Source organism: Salmo trutta, chromosome 8 (genome assembly GCF_901001165.1).
Source record: "Salmo trutta chromosome 8, fSalTru1.1, whole genome shotgun sequence".
In the NCBI taxonomy this organism is placed as follows: domain Eukaryota; kingdom Metazoa; phylum Chordata; class Actinopteri; order Salmoniformes; family Salmonidae; genus Salmo; species Salmo trutta.
Window position 1 is genome coordinate 6274119 of NC_042964.1, and position 21888 is coordinate 6296006.

Below are 21888 nucleotides of genomic sequence, written 5' to 3' on the forward strand. Positions count from 1 at the left end.
GGCTATATTAGACTCTGTATAAGAGACTATATAAGAGGCGGTATACAAGGCTATATAAGAGTCGATATACGAGGCTATATAAGAGGCTATATTAGACTCTGTATAAGAGACTATATAAGAGTCGGTATACAAGGCTATATAAGAGTCGATATACGAGGCTATATAAGAGGGTGTATACGAGGCTGTATAAGAGGCTATATAAGAGGCTATATTAGACTCTGTATAAGAGACTATATAAAAGTCTGTATACAAGGCTATATAACAGTCGGTATATGATGCTATACAAGAAGCTATATAAGAGTCGGTATACGAGGCTATATAAGAGTTGATATAAAAGGCTATATATGAGTTGGTATACAAGGCTATATAAGAGTTGGTATACGAGACTACATAAGAGCCGGTATACGAGACTATATAAGACTCAATATACGAGGCTATATAAGAGTCGGAACACAAGGCTATATAAGAGTTGGTATATGAGGCTATATAAGAGTTGGTATATGAGACTGTATAAGAGTCTACATAAGAGTCAGTATACGAGGCTATATAAGAGTTGGTATACAAGACTGTATAAGTCTATATAAGAGTCGGTATATGAGGCTATATTAGTCGGTATACGAGGCTGTATAAGAATCGGTATACGAGGCTATATAAGAGTTGAAATACAAGGCTATATAAGAGTCGGTATACAAGGCTATATAAGAGTCGGTATACGAGGCTATATAAGACTCGGTATACAGGACTATATAAGAGTCGGTATATGAGGCTATATAAAAGGTTGTATACGAGGCCATATAAGAGCCTGTATAAGAGGCTATATTAGACTCTGTATATGAGGCTATATAAGAGGCTATTTAAGAGTCGGTATACGAAACTATATAAGAGGCTATATAAGAGTCGGTATATGAGGCTATATAAGAGTTGGTATACGATGCTATATAAGGCTATATAAGAGTCGGTATATGAGGCTATATAAGAGTTGGTATACGATGCTATATAAGGCTATATAAGAGTCGGTATATGAGGCTATATAAGAGTTGGTATACGATGCTATATAAGGCTATTTTAGAGTCGGCACGTGAGGCTTTATAAGAGGCTATATAAGAGTCGGTATATGAGGCTATATCAGAGTGCGTATAAGAGGCTATCAGACTGCAGGAGTTTTTTTTCTTCCTCCTTATTCTATTCCCAGTACCGCCCACAAAGAGTCAATTTGATTGATGCTCTTCCATTTCCCATGAAGCACAAAGCTAATCAAGACAAAATCTAACGGCAACAAATATAAGAACATTCCCTCATTTCTCAGTGAGTGAGTTCTGTTTCTTGTCGCCCCAAAAGAATTCTCACTATTGAATCCAATCTAGTGATTTACAATTGGCTATTGTGTCCCCCAAGTGCTGCATTGGACCCGACCCCCAAAGTTAATGGATGGTATCAAACACCATTCTACAGGCCTTAATTATTCCCTCTGTTTCCTGTTCTTTCCTTCCATAACCAAAGAGCGATACAAAAGGCTGAACTCAGACCTGTCATTTTTCAAGTCCCTATAACTCTAAGTGCTTCTATGACTTTTACAAAATGGCTGCCTTTCAGAAACCTGTGGTCAAGTTTGACGGACTGTGTGTAGATATTACTGGGGAATATTATTAAAGAGAGAGGGAGGATGGAGAGAGATAGAGGGAGGATTGAGAGAGATAGAGGGAGGATTGAGAGAGAGAGAGGGGTAGAAATTATTAAAATCTCCAACCCACTCCTTTTCCCATCTGTGGGAGATGTGGTGGAAACCAAAAGAGGAGAACGAGGAGAAACGGTGAATGTTAACAAAAAGGCTGGAGGTTAACGGCCACAAATCAATAGCCTAATTCTATCAAATTCTATCAAACTTGCATCGCTGGATGAATTTGTCTTCCTAAAATAAACATCATAGCCAGTTAGAACATACACACTTGGAGCTATGGGAAGGCCTACAGAGTTAGCTATAGTTAGACTAGATTAACTAGCTTGCTAACGTACACACACCTTCCTAGTTAAATGACGTAATGAAATTGGTTAAGACGCTGCAACCGCTCTAAATCACTGTATAATTCCTCTAATGACATGACAAGAATCTATAGCTACCGGAGCGAGAGAGAGAGAGAGAGAGAGAGAGAGAGAGAGAGAGAGAGAGAGAGAGAGAGAGAGAGAGAGAGAGAGAGAGCAGTGAGGGAGATGAAAACAGGAGAATTAGCATTCCTGAAAAGGCCTGTGGGACTTCATAATTCAGCTAATTTGATACCAGCGAGTGAGGCCACTCATAAAGTCCCGGTCATCCATGACCTTCATTCTTCAGCTGAGCTTCCAGACTACTCCCAAGTTTGACAAGATTTATCGGGCTGGGCTAATAGCCTGCTCTCTCCCAGGTAAGGCCTCATCGATGGTAGGGACTCTCCTGCCCTGCAGACACTAGCCTAATTAATATTTCTGCTGCTACTGCACATGTTACGTGGGGATTTTTCATTTTGTTCAGTCTATTGGTTTGGACAGTGGGAGGGGTATGTGTGCGTGTGAGTCACACGGATGTCACACGTGTGTATGTAGGGTATGAGAAAATCCATCCGCTCACAAACAATGAACCTTACAGATTTAGGATCTACATTTGAGCCAGTTTGCTACAACAGAAAAATAATCCTGCAGCAACAACAGATGTGAAATATAGATTATAATTAATGGACATTTTTGTAGTGTTTGTTAAATTGTTGTTTGGGTTGGCGCACCCCCTTGGGTTGTGCCGTGGCGGAGATCTTTGTGGGCTATACTCGGCCTTGTCTCAGGAAGGTAAGTTGGTGGTTGGAGATATCCCTCTAGTGGTGTGGGGGCTGTGCTTTGGCAAAGTGGGTGGGGTTATATCCTGCCTGTTTGGCCCTGTCCGGGGGTATCATCGGATGGGGCCACTGTGTCTCCTGACCCCTCCTGTCTCAGCCTCCAGTATTTATGCTGCAGTAGTTTATGTGTCGGGGGGCTAGGGTCAGTCTGTTAAATCTGGAGTATTTCTCTTGTCTTATCCGGTGTCCTGTGTTAATTTAAATATGCTCTATCTAATTCTCTCTTTCTCTCTTTCTTTCTTTCTCTCTCTCGGAGGACCTGAGCCCTAGGACCATGCCTCAGGACTACCTGGCATGAAGACTCCTTGCTGTCCCCAGTCCACCTGGCCGTGCTGCTGCTCCAGTTTCAACTGTTCTGCCTGCGGCTATGGAACCCTGACCTGTTCACCGGACGTGTTACCTGCCCCAGACCTGCTGTTTTCAACTCTCTAGAGACAGCAGGAGCGGTAGAGATACTCTCAAAGATCGGCTATGAAAAAGCCAACTGACATTTACTCTTGAGTTGCTGACTTGTTGCACCCTCGACAACTACTATGATTACTATTATTTGACCATGCTGGTCATTTATGAACATTTGAACATCTTGGCCATGTTCTGTTATAATCTCCACCCGGCACAGCCAGAAGAGGACTGGCCACCCCTCATAGCCTGGTTCCTCTCTAGGTTTCTTCCTAGGTTTTGGCCTTTCTAGGGAGTTTTTCCTAGCCACCGTGCTTCTACACCTGCATTGCTTGCTGTTTGTGGTTTTAGGCTGGGTTTCTGTACAGCACTTTCAGATATCAGCTGATGTAAGAAGGGCTATATAAATACATTTGATTTGATTTGATTTGTTAACGGGAAAATCAAGTCTGACATTTTTTTATTTTTTAAACCTCAAGTGCACTACAAGTTTTACATTTCCTGCAAAGTTATCCTGCAACAGGGTGATCAAATTCAGATCCTCCATCTGTAGCATTACAAGCACACACACTCACACACATGGAGAGGAACACAAACACACACACACACACAGGATATTGAAACTCTGTCAGGCATGTAGCTGTGTTTGTGCTTGGTGTGCTGGATGATGGAGGGGCTGAACTGTGGAGGCCCCTGTTGCTGTCTTCTCAAGCCTGCACAGGACCCACACACACACACACACACGAACACACACGCGCAAATAGTCTTAAACACACACACACACGAACACACACAGTACAGCTAACCCAGGGTGTGATGGATGGCTGGGGAGAGCACTATCTCCTGGGCTAGTAGTGCCTTTCAAGATGTCCTCTTTTCCCCTCTCAAAATGTCCTCTTTCCCCTCTCAAGATGTCCTCTTTTCCCCTCTCAAAATGTCCTCTTTTCCCCTCTCAAGATGTCCTCTTTTCCCCTCTCAAGTTGTCCTCTTTTCTCCTCTCAAGTCAAGTCAGGTCCATTATACCCTGAGACAGCAGGCTAGATATAAATGGATGAGCCTGGTAATAAAACGCTATCCTTTGGACTAAAATGCCAGGGTTAAAACTGTATTAGTGATCATGGCTGATTCTTAATCTTATTTATGCAGTCAAGAGATCTTCACACTATCTTAATATTTCAACAGCCACTCCATAGCAAGAGATGAATGAGAATTTGGTGCAAAAGAAGCAGGCTGTGTGTGTGTGTGTGTGTGTGTGTGTGTGTGTGTGTGTGTGTGTGTGTGTGTGTGTGTGTGTGTGTGCGTGTGCTTCTCTCTGTGAGCCTGTGTGTTTGTCAGGACCCCCTGAAATCAAGCAGCAGATTCTGGCCCTGGGGTGAAGGTGGTATCTTCTAGACTCCACCAGATCACAGAGCTGAACTACTTTTCCCCTGTCAGCACCCAGGCACCATTCAAACAGAAACCCACTATCACAAATTATCGTGAAATTGTGACAAGTTACATATGTGAAATTCGTGACAGACACACTAAAAAGTATTTTTTTTTATGCACATCTCACTTCACTCTGTCTGTCTTTCAAATAACATGTCAGTCAAGCTCTTTTTTTCTCCCCTACTAGCCATCCCTTCTTCATAAATAAGTTCACATCTCACTAACGAGCGATGGGATTGGTCTTTGGTAGTCGCCGATGGTGACGGGTGACACTAAAGGCTGAATTATGGGGTAAAGTGTCAGCCGTTTATACCTCTTTTTCTCATTGTCATGAAGGATGTGTGACAGCGCTGCCCGTTGGAGGTGGTTTAAATGGGCCTAGTCTAGGGCCACGGACACTTTGGCAGTCCCCTTGACACTCTGGCACCCACGTGAGCACCGATGACAGAAAGTGATTAATCTGCCCACGCTGTGAGTCGTGCATCCCTCACACACACACACACTAGCGGAGAACAATAAGAGAACTAGTACAGAACTAGCAGGGAACTATTACAGAACTAGCAGAGAACTAGTACATAACTAGCAGAGAACTAGCAAAGAACTAGAACAGAACAAGAAGAGAACTAGTACAAAACTAGCAGAGAACTAGAAGAGAACTAGCAGAGAACTAGTGGACAACTAGAAGAGAACTAGTACAAAACTAGCAGAGAACTAGAAGAGGACTAGTAAAAAACTAGCAGAGAACTAGCAGAGAAGTAGTACAGAACTAGTAGAGAACTAGCACAAAACTAGCAGAGAACTAGCAGAGAACTAGCAGATAACTAGTAGAGAACTAGCAGAGAACTAGCAGATAACTAGTAGAGAACTAGTAGAGAACTAGCAGATAACTAGTAGAGAACTAGCAGATAACTAGCAAAGAACTAGCAGATAACTAGTAGAGAACTAGTAGAGAACTAGTAGAGAACTAGCAGATAACTATAGAGAACTAGCAGAGAACTAGTAGAGAACTAGCAGAGAACTAGCAGAGAACAAGTAGATAACCAACAGAGAACTAGTAGAGAACTAGCAGAGAACTAGTAGAGAACTAGCAGAGAACTAGCAAAGCACTAGCAGATACCTAGTAGAGAACTAGCAGAGAACTAGCAGAGAACAAGTAGATAACCAACAGAGAACTAGTAGAGAACTAGCAGAGAACAAGTAGAGAACTAGCAGAGAACTAGCAAAGCACTAGCAGATACCTAGTAGAGAACTAGCAGAGAACTAGCAGAGAACAAGTAGATAACCAGCAGAGAACTAGTAGAGAACTAGCAGATAACTAGTAGAGAACTAGCAGTGAACTAGTAGAGAACTAGCAGTGAACTAGTAGAGAACTAGCAGAGAACAAGTAGATAACCAGCAGAGAACTAGTAGAGAACTAGTAGAGAACTAGCAGATAACTATAGAGAACTAGCAGAGAACTAGCAAAGCACTAGCAGATAACTAGTAGAGAACTAGCAGAGAACTAGTAGAGAACTAGCAGAGATCTAGCAGAGAACTAGTAGATAACTAGCAGAGAACTAGCAGAGAACTAGTAGAGAACTACTGTAGAACTAGTAGAGAACTAGTAGAGAACTAGCAGAGAACTAGCAGAGAACTATCAAAGAACTAGCAGAGAACTACTGTAGAACTAGTAGAGAACTAGTAGAGAACTAAGAGAGAACTAGCAGAGAACTAGTAGATAACTAGTAGAGAACTAGGAGAGAACTATCAGAGAACTAGCAGAGAATTATAAGAGAACTAGCAGAGAACTAGCAGATAACTAGTAGAGAACTAGGAGAGAACTATCAGAGAACTAGCAGATAACTAGTAGAGAACTAGCAGAGTACGATCAGAGAACTATCAGAGAACTAGGAGAGAACTAGTAGAGAACTAGCAGAGAACTAGCAGAGAACTAGGAGAGAACTAGTAGAGAACTAGCAGAGAACTAGCAGAGAACTAGTAGAGAACTAGCAGAGAACTAGTAGAGAATAATCAGAGAGCTAGTAGATAACTATCAGAGAACTAGTAGATAACTAGCAGAGAACTAGTAGAGAACTAGCAGAGAACTAGCAGAGAACTAGCAGAGAACTAGTAGAGAATAATCAGAGAGCTAGTAGAGAACTATCAGAGAACTAGTAGAGAACTAGCAGAGAACTAGTAGAGAACTAGCAGAGAACTAGCAGATAACTAGCAGAAAACTAGCAGAGAACTAGTAGAGAACTAGCAGAGAACTAGCAGAGAACTATCAGAGAACTAGTAGATAACTAGCAGAGAACTAGCAGATAACTAGCAGAAAACTAGTAGATAACTAGTAGAGAACTAGTAGAGAACTAGTAGAGAACTAGCAGAGAACTAGCAGATAACTAGCAGAAAACTAGCAGAGAACTAGTAGAGAACTAGCAGAGAACTAGCAGATAACTAGCAGAAAACTAGTAGATAACTAGTAGAGAACTAGTAGAGAACTAGTAGATAACTAGTAGAGAACTAGTAGATAACTAGTAGAGAATAATCAGAGAACTAGTAGATAACTAGCAGAGAACTAGCAGAGAACTAGTAGATTACTAGCAGAGAACTAGTAGAGAACTAGTAGATAACTAGCAGAGAACAATCAGAGAACTATCAGATCTAAAAACACATAAATCCATTAAAAATACATTGGGCCAGGATGATACCAGTATCTTCATACCTCATCATATCATGGCAAAGAAACAAAACACGAAGCGGTTTTCACTTATTTAGGAAAACCACCGTAATTTTGGAAACAAGCATCATTATGCTGTCATCCAGAGTCACGTTCCAAGCTATAGCACTCCCCGCATCATCCCCGGCTACCCTTGCCACCCCTGCTGAAAAAAATCCTAGGGGAAACACTGACACAAAAATATGCCCTGACCTTTTCCAGTCAACATAGTATCATCACGAGAAAGTCTCAGTGGGCCGTGCAATGTTTATGAAGAGCAGAAACTATTCTGTTGTTGCCCATTAAAATCAAACACAGACAAACCCATGTAGCTACAGTATGATCCCTGTTGTGATCCCCCATGTTGACAGCAAACTATTCCCCTGAGTTCCACTAGCAGTGATGCTAAGTGATGTTCAGAGTTACTGGAGCTGTTGGTTGAAGAAAAAGTGAATAAGGGGGGACAGACACAATAGGAAATACCAACAATAGCAATGTAGCTTTCAGCGACATTGGGTGGGCCCCTATCAGGTATTTATACAAGCCCACAGACAAACAGAATTCAAAACATCTGGAGAGCTTTCCCCTGCTGCCTCCTCCACCGCCACAGCGACATCAAGTGCAGGAATGTATACCTGGTAAAAGGGATGGATTACCTTCAAATCAGTATTTTCAGGCTAGATCTAATGTGAGAGCGCTGCATAGAAAATGAAATTCCATATCCGCTGTCATCAAATTGAAAAGTATGCTCAGAAAGAAAGGGGACGTAGCCGACACTTCCACTTACAATCAGACGGCGAGTCGGTGAGCAATCAAGCCACATACCGTTTCCTCTCTCCTTCTTCTCTCTCATCGTGTTATCGTGACAAATGTTGGGGATGCATCTGGCCTGCTCCCAATTCAATCATGACTATTTACATTCATACCCAGCTAACGGCCATAATGGCAGATGTACACTCGGAGCGAAAGAGGAGAAGTGGGAGAAAAAGAAAGACAGAAAGAGACAGAGACAACAGAACAGAAGGAGAGAGACGAGCACAGAAAAAGAATGGAAAGAAAGTAGGAGAGTTAAAGAGAGAGAGAGAGAGAGAGAGCGAGAGAGAGAGAGATTGCTCAAGGCCTCCTTCAACTGTGTATACAATGCCAGGCTTAAAAATGTGATTGATTCCTGAGAAAACTCTTGCCCTCGAAAAGCCTGGCATTTTTTCAGGTCAGGTAGTCAGTGCAGCTCATTCAAAGCGACTGAAATACATGAGGTATAATAAAATGTATGTAATTAAGGAATGTTGTGTACATTGTCATACACTCAACCTGGTCATCCAACCAGTAGTCAAACAGTTAGTCAGACAGAATCCAACACATTCAGTATTGAGTAGGGGCTAGTGCTCTCCCTCTCTCTCCCTCTCGTTTTCTATGTTTCTTTCTTTCTTTCCTGCCTTCCTTCCTTCGTTCCTTCCTTCCTTCCATCCTTCCTTCCTTCCTTCCACATCTCTCCTGCATGCCTGCTCAGCTGTCAGGTAACCATAATCCGAAGATTATTCACTGGCCTAAAACTAATGTATTTAAATCGCCCAATTCAAATTATTCTGGAATTTGCTGGCCAGTGCAATTCCAAGAGTATTTCTCTCACTCTCTCTCTCTCTCTCTCCTTCTCCCTCCCTTCCTATCTCCCGCCATTCCAGTCTCACTGTACAGCACACATGCCTGGTGTACTGCTGCTGTCCACAGTAAAGTAAATTAAGCCACCGAGACAAATTTGATCAAATTAGCGTCAGTAGGCACGGCAGTAAACACAGCACCACAGGCAACATCCTGTACTACTACTAATAATAAAGTGATACACCAACAAGCTGATCTCATTCTGCATCCCTGTCATCTTCTCCCACCACCAGGCCTGTTCCCTGTGTATATACAGTACTTCTGGGTTCTGTTCCCTGTGTACATACAGTACTTCATGATTCTGTTCCCTGTGTATATACAGTACTTCTGGGTTCTGTTCCCTGTGTACATACAGTACTTCATGACTCTGTTCCCTGTGTATATACAGTACTTCATGGTTCTGTTCCCTGTGTATATACAGTACTTCATGACTCTGTTCCCTGTGTATATACAGTACTTCTGGGTTCTGTTCCCTGTGTATATACAGTACTTCATGGTTCTGTTCCCTGTGTATACACAGTACTTCATGGTTCTGTTCCCTGTGTATACACAGTACTTCTGGGTTCTGTTCCCTGTGTACATACAGTACTTCATGACTCTGTTCCCTGTGTATACACAGTACTTCTGGGTTCTGTTCCCTGTGTACATACAGTACTTCATGGTTCTGTTCCCTGTGTATATACAGTACTTCATGGTTCTGTTCCCTGTGTATATACAGTACTTCATGGTTCTGTTCCCTGTGTATACACAGTACTTCTGGGTTCTGCTCCCTGTGTATATACAGTACTTCATGGTTCTCTTCCCTGTGTATATACAGTACTTCATGGTTCTGTTCCCTGTGTATATACAGTACTTCATGGTTCTGTTCCCTGTGTATATACAGTACTTCATGGTTCTGTTCCCTGTGTATACACAGTACTTCTGGGTTCTGCTCCCTGTGTACATACAGTACTTCATGGTTCTGTTCCCTGTGTATACACAGTACTTCTGGGTTCTGCTCCCTGTGTACATACAGTACTTCATGGTTCTGTTCCCTGTGTATATACAGTACTTCATGGTTCTGTTCCCTGTGTATATACAGTACTTCATGGTTCTGTTCCCTGTGTATACACAGTACTTCTGGGTTCTGTTCCCTGTGTATATACAGTACTTCATGGTTCTGTTCCCTGTGTATATACAGCACTTCATGACTCTGTTCCCTGTGTATATACAGCACTTCATGGTTCTGTTCCCTGTGTATATACAGTACTTCATGACTCTGTTCCCTGTGTATATACAGTACTTCATGGTTCTGTTCCCTGTGTATATACAGTACTTCATGGTTCTGTTCCTTGTGTACATACAGTACTTCATGATTCTGTTCCTTGTGTACATACAGTACTTCATGATTCTGTCCCTTGTGTATATACAATACTTCATGATTCCCAGGCAAACCCATGCTGCTTCTGTAATTGTATGTCAGTCATCTGTGATTATCTTATTTTAGTGGCTATACTGTACCTAGAACACAATCATTTCATATGTTATTCTACCTTGTCCTGCCCACAATTGTTTTTTATAATGTCCCTGTATGGGAAATTACTATGATTCACCAACACCCATGCTGAACACATACAGTATCTATCTATCTATCTGATAAACCAAACTGCAATTATCAGCAGTGTGATTTGCATCCTGTAACGGCCATGAGATCCAGAGTGACAAAATCAAATCAAATCAAATTTTATTAGTCACATGCGCCGAATACAACAGGTGGTCACCTTACAGTGAAATGCTTACTTTCGAGCCCCTAAACGACAGTGCAGTTTCAAAAAAATACAGATAATAATAAGACATAAAAGTAACAAGTAATTAAAGAGGGGCAGTAAATAACAATATATACAGGGGGGTGCCGGTACAGAGTCAATGTGCGAGTGCACCGGTTGTTTTCCAATGTTTTCTCTTCGGTCAAGCCTCAAGTCTTGTCTCTCAGTCGACTCCGTATCAGCGTCCACAGGGGAGTCAACCAGGCCAAAACTGTGGGCTTCCCTCAAACCATTTGACACAGATCAAAACCAACTAGATGGAAGGACAACGCGGAGTTGTGACACTAAAATACACACAGAGGGAGCAGTGTACTATATGGTTACTATGGAGATAAAGGACAAAGAAACATGTTTGCAGTAGACATAGGTTGCCTGTGTTGCGGCTGTTCATTTAGATATAGGCCGTTGACTACTTATAAACATGCAAGGGTAGTAGATGGCAACAATTAAGGTTCACAAAGGGGGGGGGCAGCAAAACAAATGAGGTCAATTGTGGCTTCTCAAAAGTGTTTAAGTAGTTACAATAGTTTTTGGTTTAAACAAATTAGCCTCCAGGCAAATGGAGGGTTTTCCATATTGGTTTTGTGATCTGGCCGGACCGAGAGTACAAAAAGCTTGTCACTTCCTGTGTGTGTGTGTGGCCAGCGAACACAGACACAATGACCCCTATTAGCATGGCGATGTTGTTTGTTTGAGACACTGTGGTGAGAAGGGAACATGGCTCCTATGTAAATGAGGTAAGCTGGGGCTTGATAGGTCAGAGGACGGGATGGGAGGGGACAGCAGGGGAGGGGATGGGAGGGGACGGAAGGGAGGGGACAGCAGGGGAGGGGATGGGAGGGGACAGGAGGAACTGAGGGGAGGGGAGGGGATAGGGGGTGGGGCACGATGGGAGGGACGGAAGGGGAGGGACGGGAGGGGACAGGAGGGACAGGAGGGGAGGGGACGGGATGGGAGGGGACGGGAGGGCAGGGGAGGGAATGGGAGGGGACGGGAGGGAGGGGACAGAAGGGAGGGGACGGGAGGGAGGGGACAGAAGGGAGGGGACGGAAGGGAGGGGACGGGAGGGAGGGGACAGAAGGGAGGGGACGGAAGGGAGGGGACGGGAGGGAGGGGACGGGAGGTGAGGGGACGGGAGGGAGGGGACAGAAGGGAGGGGACGGGAGGGAGGGGACGGAAGGGAGGGGACGGGAGGTGAGGGGACGGGAGGGAGGGGACAGAAGGGAGGGGACGGGAGGGAGGGAGGGGACAGAAGGGAGGGGACGGGAGGGAGGGGACGGAAGGGAGGGGACGGGAGGGAGGGAGGGGACGGGAGGGAGGGGACAGAAGGGAGGGGGAGGATGTGATAGGAGCAACAGCTGTGCTAAGAGAACTGAGCTGAGGGAGAAGAGGGCGTTGAGGGAAACGGGGCCACGTCCAGTCATGCTGCACCAACCCTAACCTGGGAGGCAGCCTCAGCTGACCCAGGGATCTGAGCTTTATACATGCCCTGAGGGGAGGCAGAGGGATAGGATTACAACCTGCCTCAGGTCTCTTTTGTTTAGAAGAGATAATACCAGGATCCACCTGGATCGGGATATCCTTCTTTTAAATGACCCAGTTAAAAATGCCTGTTCAGTTAACAGTGTTTCTTTGGATAGGACAGGTGAGCTATTCTCTTTTATAGCTTATCTTGGACAATAATTTTGCTTTAGGCATTTGGTACTTGAGAGTATGATAATCATCAACTGAAGCCCTGTTCAATACAGGGATTTAGCTAGGGAAATATGACAACTGAGAACAATGTCGCAGTAGGCCTACAAAGGAAGAAAGAGAACAAAAAAACAGGCCCGGATCCAATCTGTGGACCTCCAGGAGGGGCTGAAATGTCAGGTACATCACCCTCCTGCTCTAACTCTCGACAGCTGCTCAGTGACACGCTGGCTTCTTGCTCTGCGCTCGCCTGGCTTAATGACTAATGAGTAAAAGAGGAGGCTTCGCCTCGCCTGCTAAACTCAGCCGGTTGCCTGGTTACCTGCTTGGAGACTGAGCCTGAGCCGGCTGCTGCCTGTGCGGTGGTTATTGTGAGATTAGGTAGGCGAAGGATGAGCTGGAAGGAGACCTAGGAGGAACCTGATACCGCAGAAGAGACTCACAGTCAATGGGACTCTACTCTTCCTCCCCCCTCTACCTTGCCTGTGAAACAGTAGACCATTCTGTCTACCACAAACAGGGCTCTCTTTCTTGTGTCTTTTTCGATTTCTAGGGGGAGAGTGAGAGAAAGATAGAGAGAGGTGGAGACAGCAAGAGAGAAGAGAAAGTAGAGGGAAAGAGAGAGAAAGAGAGAAAATAAGTCAGTGGGTGTTTGTGAGTGAGAGAGACCATCAAAAGGTTTCAACCTCATTTAGCCTTAATATCATTGATTACATTTTGAATTTCCTGCCACTGTAAATTCAATAAATGGGGGAGAAATCTGATTTGTTTTGAATAGAAATTTCCAAATCTAATGTGATCAATTTGACATTGGGGATTACCCCGTCTCTTGCAGTCACGATACAATGTGATCTGCTGTGCAATTCTCAACAATCAGACATGACACCTTATCCCTAATCCAACCTCCCATCGGCTCTGCATGCAAAACCATAGCAACAACAGTGACGGACAAGACGAACTTGTGAAAAAAGAAGCCATGTTTAATTCCATAGATATAATAATCTAGTCATTCACCGTCTACGTTTAATTCCATAGAAATATAATCTAGTCATTCTACGTCTATGTTTAATTCCACAGAAATATAATCTAGTCATTGTACGTCTATGTTTAATTCCATAGAAATATAATCTAGTCATTGTACGTCTATGTTTAATTCCATAGAAATATAATCTAGTCATGCTACGTCTATGATTAATTCCACAGAAATATAATCTAGTCATTCTACGTCTATGTTTAATTCCACAGAAATATAATCCAGCCATTCTACATCTATGTTTAATTCCACAGAAATATAATCTAGTCATTCTACGTCTATGTTTAATTCCACAGAAATATAATCTAGTCATTCTACGTGAATGTTTAACTCTATTCCCAGCTAGTGAGAATTCTTATGCATTTCATTACACATTATGAACTCAACTGAAGGGGGGGGCTTTACCTAAACACCAACGTGTTTAGCTGTGGTGGCCCTAAACAGCAAGAGCATGAAACTAGAGAGAGAGAGACTACTCTGTGATCTTAATAAAGACATGACCACTTGATGCCATAATTGAAGCACATAACTACGCCAAGGGCCATTCCCAGCAATTAACTTAACCTCGGGAGACTGTATGTGCAGCCATTAACTCAGTTCCCCTCCACCTCAACCGAAAGTATCAACAGTGAACGTTTGACAAGTATGCAGGGAATTTAACAATGTGTTAGAGAATATTATATGCACTACAAGGCAAAAAGTATGTGGACACCTGCTCGTCGAACATCTCATTCCAAAATCATAGGCATTAGTATGGAGTTGGTACCCCCTTTGCTGCTATAACTCTTCTGGGAAGGCTTTCCACTAGATGCTTGAACATTGCTGCGGGGACTTGCTTCAATTCAGCTAAGAGCATTAGTGAGGTTAGGCACTGATTTTGGGCGATTAGGAATGGCTCGCAGTTGGCGTTCCAATTCATCCCAAAGGTGTTCGATGGGGTTAAGGTCAGGGCTCTGTGCAGGCCGGTCAAGTTCTTCCACACCAATCTCAACAAACCATTTCTGTATGGTCCTCGCTTTGTGCACGGGGGGGATTGAAATGCTGAAACAGGAAACTTTTGCCATGAAGTCGGAAGCACAGAATCGTCTAGAATGTCATTGTATACTGTAGAGTTAAGATTTCCCTTCAATGGAACTAAGGGGCCAAGTACGAACCATGAAAAACAGCCCCAGGCCATTATCCCTCCTCTACCAAATTGTACAGTTCGCACTATGCATTCGGGCAGGTAGCGTTCTCCTGGCACCCGCCAAACCCAGATTTGTCCGTCGGACTGCCAGATGGTGAAGTGTAATTCATCCCTCCGCTGCTTCAGAGTCCAATGGTAGGCGAGCTGTACACCACTCCAGCTGACGCTTGGCATTACGCATGGTGATCTTAGGCTTGTGTGGAGCTTCTCGGCCATGGAAACCCATTGCTACTGACAACATTTTACAAACCATAGAGACCAGGCAACACTTCTATTGTATTAGCCAGTGGGAGTTACATTCACAACAACCGTGATGGAGAATGGAGAAAGTGAAGGAGGCCTTAAGAAGGGGTAATTGCACATTCCGGTGGCGAGGAGAGCGTCTGTAAACCCTCAACACCCCGGTGTGTTTTGTGTCTGTATCGGAATCTTCAAACAAATGTCTATAAAAAAAAAACGCTGCAGCGAGCGTGCACATAAAAAAAAATTAATAAATTATTACATAAAAGTGCAGCAGCACAGCTAGCAACATACAATACATGGCTCTGCCGCAGCGGCAGCGAATAGAGTGGCCTGTTAATTATGGATGAGACATCCGTAAGCAACAGCACTCCTCACACTCTGAGAAACAACCCACTGAATACAGCACTTTAGAAAGCTGTTAGAGACAGTAGCGAAAAGAGAGAGTAAAGGAGAGCGAAAGGGAGGGAGGGATGGAGAGCGGGAGGGAGGGAGGGAGGGAGGGATGGAGGGAGGGAGGGAGGGAGGGAGGGAGAGAGAGCGGGAAAGGAGAGGGGAATAGCAGGAGGGAGAGGGAGGGATGGAGAGCGGGAGGGAGGGAGGGAGGGAGGGAGGGAGGGAGGGAGGGAGGGAGGGAGGGAGGGAGGGAGGGAGGGAGGGAGGGAGGGATGGAGAGCGGGAGGGAGGGAGGGAGGGAGGGAGGGAGAGCGGGAAAGGAGAGGGGAATAGCAGGAGGGAGAGGGAAATGGAGTAGAGGAAGAGGAGATTAAAAAGAAAAGACAGCAAGAAAAAAGACAGGCGAGGCAAAAGAGCAAAGACATTTGAGAGCATTTGATTTGGAGGAGAGGAGAGAGGGGCAGAGATTGGTTTGGTGCTGAGAGATAGAGGAAGGGAGCGAGAGATGGGTTGGGAGATGAGGAGGCTTTGGAGGGAGAGATGCAGAGGCAGATACTGCGAGAGAGAGCGTGTGTGTGTGTGTGTGTGTGTGTGTGTGTGTGTGTGTGTGTGTGTGTGTGTGTGTGTGTGTGTGTGTGTGTGTGTGTGTGTGTGTGTGTGGTGTGTGTGTGTGTGTGGTGTAAGTAAAAAAGAGATAGGAATGATAAGGGAATAAAACAGAGAGAATGAAAGACAAGAAAAACAGAGGATGAGGGGAGAACGAGAACGAGAGAGACAGACCAAAAAAACAGGAGTTTGCTGCTTGCCCAATGTAAGAGAACCATCAATAATGCATTAGACTGCCATAGAAAACATATGAAACAATGAACAAGTGGTATCTTCCTGGCAAATGCAGATGAAAGGGAACCGACTTCATAATATATTAACCTTGCTTCGCCCCTCTTGGCTCCCCTGGTTGAAAACATTTGAAAAAGAACAATAATGTCAAATTGATTAATTCCCACAGTCCCCTAGAACATGAATGACCCTGTTGTGCTTGCCGTCACGGAGGAATTTTCACATTACAAACGATGGCACTAACAGAGTCAATGAGAGGAGAGAAGAAGAGAGGGAAACAGAGGTAGGGATGGAAAGAGGGAGAATGTGTAAAAAATAAAGAGGGAGGTAGAGAGCGATAAAGGAGAAAGAGAGAGAAAGAGAGACAGAGAGAGAGGGAGGAAAGAGGAACAGATGGAGATAAATGAGTCTAGCCTATAGAAGGGACGGAGAGAGTAAAAGAGAGAGCAGGAGGGAGAGGTTTAGGGAAGCATGATTTCACTGCTGGGTCAGTGGATTGATACAGACACACCAGTGCCCAGGAATGTTAGATGTGACCTCCTGCCCAGATGTTCCTAGTCAAGCTGAATAAGCTGAGTAAAACACGATACCACGGATAACATTCCTTTACACAGCCACTCCTGTGCCTCATTTTCACAACGCCTTCTTTTTATCCTTGCTTTTTCCTCTAATAATAAGAAGAAGGAGGTAGCCGTGTTACAATAAGGGAGAGACTTGAACTGGCAGAGGGGTGTCCTAGCTACCCTGCCACATTTTCCGCTGTGATAGAATAACTGCAAACCAGACCCTTATGCAAGCTGTCGACAACACTCAAAACACATATGTGTACAGGTCAGCAAATGTGACACCCCAGTCAAACTAAACCGCCTCACAGTACCTGCTCAGTTAAAAGAGAGAGCAAAAGAGCTGGATATGCTTAGGCGGGTGGAAATGATATCCTGGGGTAGGTTACGCATGTCCTCGTTTCATTTTCAATATTACATGCGGAATGGCACTCCAAACCCCAACAGATCAATACAGCTAACTTGACACACATTAGCACCATGAAAGAAACATGACTACTGAGACTAGCCCTGTCAGGAGGCATTACGCTGGAGATAACACTAAGAGAGGGAGAAACATGAGAGACATTTGAAAATAGAATGGAGAAAAAAATATATATATATATAAATATTGAGTCAATATGTTCTTACCTGTTTGTTGTACTTGTTGATGGTTTGACTGCTGTACTCAGAGCAGTGGTCAGATCCAAGGGAAATATTATCTCCGGTGCCAACGAAGGTGTTGGCAGGGGGCAGGTCCTGAACAGCCTGATGCTTTTTCCCGGCCGTGGGCGACTGGGGGTGGAGCTGGACCGTGGGCAGTGGCGAGCTGGACTTGTAGTGCCGGGCCAAATCCGGGCTTCCGGGCCCTCCGTTGACGGAGCGGTACCGGCCCATCCCGGGGCTGTCGGACAGCTTCTCATTGACGCCGTCGTAGCGCTGGCCATTGGGCTTGGAGGCCTCGACGGTGACGATGCTGCTGTACAACGGCTGTTTGTTCTTCTTGTTCTTCTTCGGCTTCTTGCCCTTGTCATGCTGCTGAGGGGTGAAGAAGTCCTCGTGGTCCTTCTTGCCCGCCTCGTAGCCATTCTTGTTCTTGGGGCGGCAGTAGCGAGCCATGACCACGATGAGGATGATGAGGATTACCGTCATGATGCCCGACACCACGCCGATGACAATGCTCAGCCGCTGCTTGCCCAGGTCGTAGTTGGGGTCACCGGCGATGTTAGTATTGAGCGGAGTGCCCAGGCTCTTAGCCACCTGGGCCTCAACGATGGTGGAGTTGGAGAGGGTCTCGTTGACATAGACGTGCACCAGGGTGGTGGTGCTCTGCGAGGGCTGGCCACTGTCGTTCACCTGGACCACCAGTCTGTGGAGGCCATAGTGTTTCTGCTCCAGCTTCCCAACAAGTGAGATGACCCCGCTGCCCCCGTCGATCTCAAACAGTTTGAAAGGGTTGCCCCCGATGATACTGTAGTTTAGGTCAGCGTTGATCCCTGTGTCGGTATCGGTGGCCATGACGGTTCGTACTACAGTCCTAACATTGCTGGAGGGGGGCAGGAGGGTGTATGAGCTATTGATGGGGAAGGTAACGGTTGGCGGGTTGTCATTCTCGTCCATCACGAAGAGTGACACGGTGGCAGTGGCTGATCTGGGTGGGTCTCCACTGTCCACAGCCTTGACCCGGAACGTGTAGGTGGTTTTCTGCTCGCGGTCAAACGACATGGTGGAGAAAATGGTTCCTGTGTCGTTCTCAATGGAGAAGATCTCCTCCTCTTCCTCGATGAAGAGGCTCATTTCTGCGTTCTGGCCTTTGTCGGCGTCAATGACGGTCACCATGCCAACAGGGCTGTTGGGTGTAAGGTTCTCTTTGACGTAGAAGGTGAACACATCCTGCATGAATTTAGGCTCATTGTCATTCTTATCAGCCACTAGGACTACCACAGTGGCTGACCCCTGGAGTATGGGCATGCCCTTATCTTTGGCTATCACTTTGAACTGGTACCTCTCTGTTTGTTCTCTGTCCAGAATGGTGTTTACTCTGATGTCACCGTTGTCGGCATTAATGGAGAATATCCCATTCACAGAGGAATCGAGGGAGTAGGCGATTTCCGCATTCTTACCACTATCAGCATCGATGGCCTGTACAGTGGTCACCCTCTCACCGGGGGCATTATTTTCTGGAAAGGACACCTCGACCACGTTCTGGCTAAAGATGGGTGGGTTGTCGTTGAAGTCGCCCACCTTTACGATGAGCGAGTTATTACTGGCCAGGCTAGGGCTTCCTGAGTCCACCGCCACGATGACCACGTTGTACTCCTGTGTGGCCTCGTAGTCCAGTGGCGCTGATGTATGGAGGAAGTATTTCTTCTTATTCATCTCACCCTCGATCTCGCTGGCCGGTTTGAGCTGGAAGGGCACGTCACCCACCACAGTGCAGGTCACGATGCCGTTCTCGCCCTGGTCGCGGTCTGACACCTGGACTAAAGCTATAGGCGTGTCCACCACTACATCCTCAGCCACGTTGGCCACTCCATCCTTCAGGAAGATGCGTCCGATCTTCCGAATCTCGATGGCTGGCACGTTGTCGTTCTCATCCTTGATGTTGAGAACCACGGTGGCCTTGTCCATTTTGGGCGGCTGGCCTCGGTCCCTCGCCATCACAGTGAAGCGCAGTTGGCTCACCTCCTCTCGGTCAATACGATGGAGCACGCTCAGCCACCCAGAGCTCTCATCCAGCCTCAATAGCCTACGCACTGACTCTGTGGCTGCGCCGAATACATACTCAATCTGACCGTTCACCCCAACGTCCGCGTCAGCTGCTTTCAGCTGCAGGATGGGGGCACCAGGGGAGCTGTTCTCCGGCAGGTCAGCTTCATACACAGCCTTCTCAAAGCGGGGGCTGTTGTCATTCACATCAGTGATCATCACCCTCAGGATGGCCTGGGAAGAGCGTGGGGGGTCGCCTCCATCCCTAACACGCAGGGTGAGCTCATAAGAGTCCCTCTGCTCCCTGTCCAGTGCCCCTTTAATGATGAGCTGCGGCTGCTTCTCCCCGTCTGTTGTGTCAGCAACTTGCAGTTCAAAGACGCTGCTCCTGCCTGCCCCCTCGTCGAATCTCCTGTCCGCCCCGCGCCCCCCTGAGCTTGATCCCAGGCGCCTGGAGCTCTCCCCGCTGTCTTGAATAAGCTCATATCTCTCAATTCCGTTCCTACCGAAATCTCTGTCGGTGGCCGTGGGCAGGAGATAGAGAGTACCGATCGGCCTGTTCTCCTCCACCGATAGGGTCAGCACGGGAGATGGGAATGACGGGGTGTTATCATTTATATCTAAAATAATGACTTTCCCCTCGAACAGGTCAACCCAGCTCTGCGCCGGTCCAATTACTGACACTTCAAAATCTATGAAACACTCGTTTTCATCAAATATCATTTGGCACTGCTGTAATTTTTCACGGTCTATCCGCCGTTCATTGGTGGTCAGCTCGCCTGTTATATTATCTATTTTGAAAAAATCAGATCCGGACTCGAGTGTAAATGTCACCTCGCCAGACCCGGCAACGATTCCGAGGTCCACGGCTACGTTCCCTACCCTGACATCCGCGGGTCCCTCCTCAGCCAAGCGATATCGGAGCACTTGCTTGGCAGCAGGCTGATTCAGCAGCTGCAGGATGAGTATACTGTAGCATAAATAGTCCACTGCGCCAGTAGTCCTCATTGTTCCCCGCAATGTAATGAATAGATTTTAAAGCCTTGAATCAAATGAGGATGTCGTTTACTTGCTGGTATAGTGTTTGGAAAACAATAATTTTCGTTCTCGGATTATTTGAAGTCCTCCATTTCAGGAGGTGTGAGACTTCGTCCTCCGGACGTCTTCCAACACGGCTTCGACTGCACTGAATAAGAGCAAGTGCACGGGCTCTCCTCTCCCCCTTTTCCACTGAATTAATGTTTCTTTCCTTCTTTCAATAAAAACTGAGCAAAACACAATCGAAACAGTCCGTTCAGTCCGGTCATATCATATGTCATGAATTCATTAGGAATCCGAATATTGTATGCGTGTAAAGAGAAATGCAATCTTATTTAATTGAAATTTAAAATCAGTCCAAGTCTTTTCAGTTACAAAAAAAAAATCTTCCAAGATTGATATAGAAATGACGTAAATGGTCAAAATCCTAATTTCCCCGTCCGAAGATATGTCCAATACGGAGTAGTGGCAATGAAATGCCCACACAGATTCCCAAGTTGTGGTGATACAGTAGCCTACTTTACGGAGGGGCTCGTCCTCTTACCTTGAAGCGGTGGAGAAGCAGTGATTGTGTCCAGTTGCCTATCCAAGCAGAATCCTGATTTATTTACCTCCGCTCATTTAAAACAAGCAGTCCGTGTTTTATAGTTCACACAGTTACAGGCAATAGGGAGAAGAATAAATAAAAAAATCAACTCTCCAGCACAAAACCTCTGACCATGAGGGAATAACAAAAATGAAACAAACACGGACAATTGTAATTCCGATGTAGATATTGTGAAATTCCTACGAGAGAATCCTCATACTGTCCCGCATTCTCAATCCAAGCGCCCTTTTCTCACCTGCATAAGCGCCGCGTGCGTTTGCAGCCCCTATCTGCGGCACTGTGAGAGCGATTCACAAATGATATTGCAGTCTCGCGCGCTCTCTCCACCCCCTCCAGTTTATTTCCCCAGCGCACGTAACCAGGTCTGAACCTGATCGGTATATAGGTTTAGTCTGGAGGGTAGCCGAAGAAGTATGTGTTTAAATGAGAGGGAGAGAGGGAGGGAGAGAAAGAAATAAAATGTGGTCTTTTTCTTGTTAGTATAAAGGGAAAGATGTGTTCACATACGACCCATTCAAATGGTCTTAGTCAGGGAGCGGGGGTATAGTGAGATGGTTTGGAAAATATACATTCTTCCATGGACCCTTTTACGGAGGATGGTCATACATTCGTTGCGTAAATTGCATTATGGCTTATAATGTGCCAATAGCAAATCTTCGATTGCCGCACTTGACATCCTGGTGCTTTGGTTATTACACAGGCATATGATGTATTTAGGCCTACAGTAGACGGTGCTATGAAACCCGTAAATCTATTTC

The 21888-nt window shown here is 45.5% G+C and overlaps 1 protein-coding gene across 6 annotated transcripts in view; it reads right to left on the reverse strand.

The window, feature by feature from the left end:
- Nucleotides 1–21403, reverse strand: part of LOC115198099 (protocadherin-7) — a 167967-nt gene extending 146564 nt beyond the window's left edge. For 5 of the 6 annotated variants that reach the window (XM_029759781.1, XM_029759780.1, XM_029759785.1 and 2 more), the window contains exon 1: nt 17428–21403. In XM_029759781.1, the coding sequence (XP_029615641.1) occupies nt 17428–20493 (3066 nt within the window). In that variant the 5' untranslated portion in view covers nt 20494–21403. Of the gene's footprint in view, nt 1–12451; nt 13092–17427 lie in introns of those variants that run through there. The other variant, XM_029759784.1, reaches the window with a different exon arrangement.
- Between the last annotated feature and the right edge of the window lie 485 nt (nt 21404–21888).